Raw genomic sequence first — 6897 nt, 5'->3', positions numbered from 1 at the left:
AAACTTGATTTAGGGTGCTTTCCAGCATATGTCGAACACTCCGCTTTCGTGATACTATGAAGTACTCCTGTTTAGGATAGGGGGGTTTTAGGTAAAAGTAGTATAACAACAAAGATAAAGAAATACTGTTAGAACTTGGTATCTCTTTATTAAGTTTAGATAACTAAGATTGAATATGATAAATTCTACATGTAAAAAGTGAGAGTATTTATAGACATGATACGGATAAAGAATTAGGACAGATTTATGATCAATTCGACAGAATAGATGATTACTATTTCTAATTATTAGTTTAGCCTGTTCCTAGCTTGTATTGTCAATTATGCTATTGGGATGGTTTCAGATAACTCTGGATGTAGGACTATTTAAGGAGACGGTACAGATGAATATAAAATCCTCTAGTTCCGTGATTGGATATTACGGCTAATAATAATATCTCAGTCAGGATAAATGTTTACATGATTAATGATGATCCGGTAAGTAATCGTCATTCCTTATTCAACATGCTCATATCATCAATAAACTATATTACAACCACGCCATACATTTGACTGTGTGAAGTTAATATGAATAGAGCTTAATATAAAAATCTAATCAAAGTCTTTTATTGATCTGTGTTGGGAATAATGTTATAAATGATTCCAAAGTTATGTCAACATACTATTCAGGATCATATCCGATTCCTTTTACTAAAATAAAGTGACTATAATCTTATGTATCCTTAACAAAAAGGAGTTTTTAGTATTTTCTTTGATTTAATCATATTTTTCAAAGCTTACTCTAAAAACTTCTTTAAATCATTTGGGTTTGTTGTCAGACCTGCATAATCCAACACTACAAAACATATTTTTTTGTTGGTAGAAATATATTGCAACATTTCTAAAAAAAAAAAGAAGTAGAGAAGGAACTCATATAATTGATATGGAGAAGTAGAAAATTGAATTGGCATTGTTATGTTCTGGTAAAGGTAATAACAAAGATAAACCAAAGAATACTTTTTGAGACTGAACTTTATTTAAGGCAATCTTAATTGTTAAAAAGAAATCATTACAAAGTCTACTACTTATATTCTTCTATCAGTTGGCGGGTAAATGAGTAGTTATGAGCGTAAATCCAATAATTGACATGTTTGATTGAAGAATGATCACTGAATCGATTATGAAAATTTTTAATTCGTTGTTTTATAGATCTTATTATTCTTTAACTGACCTGGGAGAATTGTCCCGTCTTCATTGAGAGGAAAGATATATTTATATGAAATGCCTCCAGTCAGATCAAAGTTGACTAGGTACCTGATCCATTATTATTCATTTACAGAAATGATGTATAGTAAAGATCATGACTTATTTGGTGTTCATGTTTACTTTATAGAATGAATCTAATAGTGATAGTTTTATATAAAAAGAAGAAGAATATATTTTATTTAATAAAGGTTTAAATTATTATCTTTTATCAATTTTAATATACTTCTTTTGGTTGTGATTATTCAATGTCCGTTATGATCAGACTCTGTTCTACAACATCGCCCTACGACGATTCAGGACTCCCATTTACAATGCTGTTGCTAACTTTATCCGGTCTGGCCTCATTGACCTCGACGGCTTAGCATCATATGGCCTTGCCCTACCATACAAGTACCGTACAGGACATATTCTTGATCATGTATAGACTCTATGGATAAATACCCAACATGTTCATTCAACTGCTTGTACCATCTTTTATGAACCTGAATACCTACTTCACGTAAAAAAATTCGCCAACTTCGTCAGCCGACCTCACACTAATGTCTATGACACGTCTTTTCTTCACTACTTATTCACATTCTTTTTCCTTTTTTGCCCTTGCTCTCATAAAGGATTTTTTAGCTTCTTTTACATCTCGTTTGATCTGGCTTGGGCAATTATGATGTCTTGAAACGCCCCGTGCTCATTTAAGCCTATAAATAAAATATTTAGTTTAACAGTATCACATATAGACATCCTGTGCTCACTCTGGATTTAAAAAGCGCTATACAAAAAAAAAAAAAAAAAAAAAAATACAGTTTTTTTTGGCTTATTCAACATGGCGCAAAAACAAGGTCGACAACAAACATTGTTAAATTATTTCAGTAAGCAACCAAAAACACAACACAGGTTAGCCTTTGTACTATCCTTTTTAAACATGATTCTTAAAAATGACATTCTTCATCTAAAAAAAGGTCAAAACAAATAATTTTTCCTGAGTACAATGCAAGAAGTGAAACATTTGAAAATGAAAATGGAAAAAACAACATACAAGAAGAGGAGGAGGAGGAAGATTTCTTACCCATACGACATAATAAAAGAAAAAGACAAATAGCAATTGAAGAAGAAGATAGTGAAGAAGATATGCATAAGACAAAACATATAATACAGACAACAGGTGAAATGAAGAGAAGAAAAACAGATTTCTTAAAAGTTTTAACAATTGAAAGATAACATTTAGATAATGGCATTGATGGCCGTGAAATAGACGATGATGAAATAGACGATGAAGAGCTGACATTTCTTGACAAGTCAGGTAATGGGAATATAAAGTTTACTACGCAATGATACGTAATACATAATCAATTAGATATTTTACAGCAACGAACACGCGGCAAACAAGTATCAAAATACACCAAAGCACTTGAAAAGCTCAAAGGCATTTAGAAATAATTTTGTAATCAATATAATTTAACCATGGATAACCAGATAGAAAATCAAGGCTTGATTTATATAACACTAAAGAAAAGGGCCCTATTGAAAAATATGCGCAGCTATCTGACGACGACAATGATGACGATAGTAGAGAAGAATATGAAGAGAATTATGACTTTGTTGTAGATGATGATACTATTGATGGTGTAAAAATGATAAATGTCAACAATAATAATGAAACATTAGATATACCAGGTATATTTACATGTTCAGTACATAAGCATTATTTTTATTTATTGCTATAAAAGCTGAATTTAGTAGAAACAGGGCATTGTCATGGTCAAGTCAATTTAGAATTTATATCGAGTATTTAGTAGCGTTATCATTAACAAACAAAACTGATTCAAGTATATAGATATATAGATATATACGTATATATATATTTTACTAAACGCAGTTTCATTTTCTGATAGCAACTAAGTTTGAATTGGCAAAGAAAGCTGTGCATCGAAGAGTACAAAGTTACAAGGATTCCATGGTAACAAGTGATGTTTGGTTGGCCAGTTTTAAGGCAGGTGAAGAAAAGAAAGTAAATAAATGATACTAACTGTGAAGATACAGGAAAGCATGGATGTGTATCCAAATTGGAAATTTCAAGGACATGTAAACAGTCATTTGGAGGTATCATGCCAAGCGTGTAGAACGAACAAGCCAGCTACTTGTATTTTGAAGCTTTTTTCGGACGATTCAGACTTAAATGATGGTGTAACTTTTTATTTGGGAAGTGAATGTTATAGAAAAGGCGAGCTATATCATACCTTTACTCACTTTGAAACACGAATGTACAATACAGTAAAAGATGAAGTAGAAAGCACAAAAAGGAGAATAAAAACAAATAGGATAATTACACATGGTGATATATATGACCAAATGGTTGAAACAAATTTTGTACATAACGTAAGATATCATATACACACGAGCAATTACTTTTTTACTTACTCTATCTATAGTTGTTTAGAGAAATCAAAAGCACATTTGTAAAAACAATACGAGTATATAATCTAAAAGGAGAAAGATACAAGATCGAAGACACTTCATCTGAGGACGAAAGTACATAAAATATCCTCTTTTTTTTTAACAAAAAAAAAAGAACAAAAAAAAAAATAAAAAAGATTGCCCTTACTATGAATTATATCTTATAATGAGTTGTTTTCTAGTAGTGAAACGTCTTTATAAGAAAACTATGAAACAAAGACAAATACCTTCTATACTATGTTGTTATTACTTGTTCCCGACCTGGGCATATTAACTCTAGTTGTACAGCATGGTTATTTATGCTGTAAAGGATGGTAGCAAGCAACGGATTGGTACCACTCTTGAAAAAGAATTCCATTGTTCTGATCTTTCTTTGAAAGAATAATTATTTGTTTGAGAACCATTATCGGATTGAACTATAAGTCTTTTGATCATAATATAATTGTACTGAAGTCAATCAAGTCCGAATGGTGAAATCTAGGTGAATAGTTTATATAAAAAAGAAAAAAAAGTAATGTTTTTCCTAATTGGTATCTGTACATCTCCATACAAAGGTATTACTATCAATATCTACAGCAATAATAGAGCGTGTATCTGCCGAGCAAGATACATCTCGAATAAGTCTGTTTGATATTGTATGTGAAAGAATCTAAATAAATGAAATGAACAATTCAGTCATTTTTACTTAATATATTAAATCTTACTTTAATAGGTTTGGTTACTTCTTTACTGTTATCCGGCAGGGTTTTGCTCATTATACCGTCGTCAATATTAAATATTCGAATTTTGCCTTTATAATCTCCTGCAATAAGTACTTTTTGACCTACTCATACAATTTAATAAGCCAAAAATTGAAGCGTTAAAAATGTAGACAGCCATTTACCATTTTTTTCAATCACTTTAAATCGTAAACCTGTACAGCCATCAGATTCTGGCCAATCTAGTGATTTGTAAATATCAATATCTTCAGATGTGCTGTTTGCTAAGTTCCAAACAACAATTTCCATATCCGCAGCACCTCGGGAAACTAGAAGATGGGTTTAGTAAGAAAAATAGCGCATGTGGCCTGCTTGCTTTACCAACATGGTTGTATAAAGGACTTCTTTCGTTGCTATCTTGTCCAATGATATGCATATCATCTACACAACCTTCATGCCATTCGTCACCTGCTGGGTAAATAGAAGTTGGTTGTATTATTGCAGCGTTTTCATCTTTATTTTGTTCAACTATAGATCTAAAATTCTTCAAATGGTCGGATGTCAATTGATAGCGCACTAAATTACCATCGGAACAGCCAACTAGAACGGTAGATAGATCATATGATACATTTAGCGCAGAAGGTTCCTTAGCATAAGAAGGTAATACAAATTTTGCAAGGCAACTGTGAAGATATTTCAGACATTTGGGTATAAATGGATTAAACTAATCTTACATTGAATCATCTGTCGCACTTGTTGGTGACCCAATATCCCACAGACGTACTGTTTTATCAGCAGAAGCACCTGCAAACGGAAAATTAAAAACGAATGTATTTTGAGAAGATTCTTTTTCTTCTTACTAAATAACCATCTTGGTTCAAATTCACTAAACACCATCCTCAAGATAGTGTCTCGATGTCCGAAAAGATAGCGATAGCACTCATTCTGTAATGGATTTAGTAACTTGATAGACCCCAGTCTTCCAGCTACAGCTAAAACATTGCAAGTTTCTTCATCATCATCAGAAGAGCTGTCAGATTCTTCATCTACAATTAATGTCGTCCAAGCAATACAGTGAAAGATTTCTTGTTTCTCAGAATGTATATACTTTTTAGTATATCTCCCTTGTCGAACATCTAAAAATAAGACAGTATGTAACCCAGCGAGTGCAGCTACATCTGTTTGAACTTGTCCAGGACGATGCGGCTCAAAATCACAACACCAGGGAAAGTTGTTTTCATAACCTCCTATTAACGAGGTGTCGAATTCAGTATGGCCGTCTATTGCGAGTGATAGTGTGTATTTTCCATCTATGTATATAAAACAGTCAATGATATATATGCATATGTATTTAAAGTAAAACCTCGACTAAAAAGGCGTACTTATAAGAGGAAGGGTACTGGAACTAGTATCGCTGCAGCTTCTTTTCCTTCGTCGTCGGACCTTTAGTCCAGTATTTAGCTCTGTCTGTTTGTTTGGATTTGGGCTTGAGTTTGTTTTTGATATAGCCTGCTTATTCCCTCTTTGTGGTTCTCTTCTTTTCCTTCTCTGTACATTGCTTCTTTCTTCATCTGAATTTTCACTGCTACTGTCGCTATCGTATGGAGTCTCCTCGTCGCTTGATTCTCTATAATTTAGTCTTCTATTTGATCGAGTAATGACTCTTTTAGATTTAGGTGCTTCTGAACTATTGCCGTATTTATCTCTTCTTCTAATAATATTTTGTAATGAAACGTTTGTAAAATTCTTATCAATGATGATTTCTCGGCGAGATCTTTTGGGCGGCTTTTTACGCGACTTGTAAGATCCTTCGCTGGTCTCTGCTTCTGTTTCAGATTCAAAACTTGCAACTTCGCTACCGCTGTCAAAATTACTATCGGTTTCGCTAGAGCTTTCACTTGAAATTTCACTTTCTGAATCGCTGTGACTTTCCGTTCCACTGTCATCTTCATTGCTACTTTCAGATGAGCTGTATGGTAATTTTCTTTGTCGATCTCGTCTTTCAATATATCTTTGTGTTACGCGTCCTGTACTGTTAACTTTGTTTTTCTTGTTAAAAAATCCTTGTTTTTTTGTAGCACCATGCATATTTGCGATGCTTTCATCTGATTTAGCTCTTTTTGATGCTGGAGATCCCAATTTTGGATTAGTGCTTTCATCTTTGCGCGGTCTTCCACGCTTTTTTTTTAGATTATGGACAGTAGCGACCCTAATTGCGTGTTCATTTTTCTCTCCTCTTGATTTCTTTCTAGGTCTTCCTCTAGGTCTTCCTCTAGGTCTTCCTCTAGGTCTTCCTTTATGTCTCATTTCTTTTTCTTCTTCTATAGATGATCTATCATCTTTATCATCGTCACCTTCATTGAGTATGACAGGTGGTGCTGTATGCTCCGTTCGAACATCTTGGCTTTCAATTGATTCAATTTTATTTTCATAATTGGAAAATGAATCGGTAGGCGGCTGCTTCAGTATAAGTCGAATGCGTGGGATGTTTGCAGGTTGTGACATTA

The 6897-nt window shown here is 33.1% G+C and overlaps 2 protein-coding genes across 2 annotated transcripts; one reads left to right on the top strand and one right to left on the bottom strand.

Annotated features, from left to right (window-relative positions):
- Positions 1–2061: 2061 nt before the first annotated feature.
- On the top strand, positions 2062–3775 carry RO3G_17091 (uncharacterized protein; the record flags this gene model as incomplete). The annotated part of the gene is made up of 8 exons (XM_067671675.1): positions 2062–2132; positions 2198–2400; positions 2464–2538; positions 2712–2912; positions 3131–3246; positions 3279–3320; positions 3390–3614; positions 3668–3775. 8 exons carry the CDS (start codon positions 2062–2064, stop codon positions 3773–3775), a joined length of 1041 nt encoding a protein of 346 aa, XP_067527680.1.
- A 374-nt stretch (positions 3776–4149) lies between these two features.
- On the bottom strand, positions 4150–6895 carry RO3G_17090 (uncharacterized protein; the record flags this gene model as incomplete). The annotated part of the gene is made up of 9 exons (XM_067671674.1): positions 4150–4169; positions 4254–4341; positions 4397–4515; positions 4576–4719; positions 4772–4918; positions 4976–5073; positions 5125–5194; positions 5251–5700; positions 6184–6895. The coding sequence occupies 9 exons, from the start codon at positions 6893–6895 to the stop codon at positions 4150–4152; spliced, it is 1848 nt and encodes a 615-aa protein (XP_067527679.1).
- Positions 6896–6897: the final 2 nt, after the last annotated feature.

This window comes from Rhizopus delemar, genomic scaffold (assembly GCF_000149305.1).
Source record: "Rhizopus delemar RA 99-880 supercont3.25 genomic scaffold, whole genome shotgun sequence".
NCBI lineage: Eukaryota > Fungi > Mucoromycota > Mucoromycetes > Mucorales > Rhizopodaceae > Rhizopus > Rhizopus delemar.
This window is presented reverse-complemented; position numbering and strand designations above follow the sequence as displayed.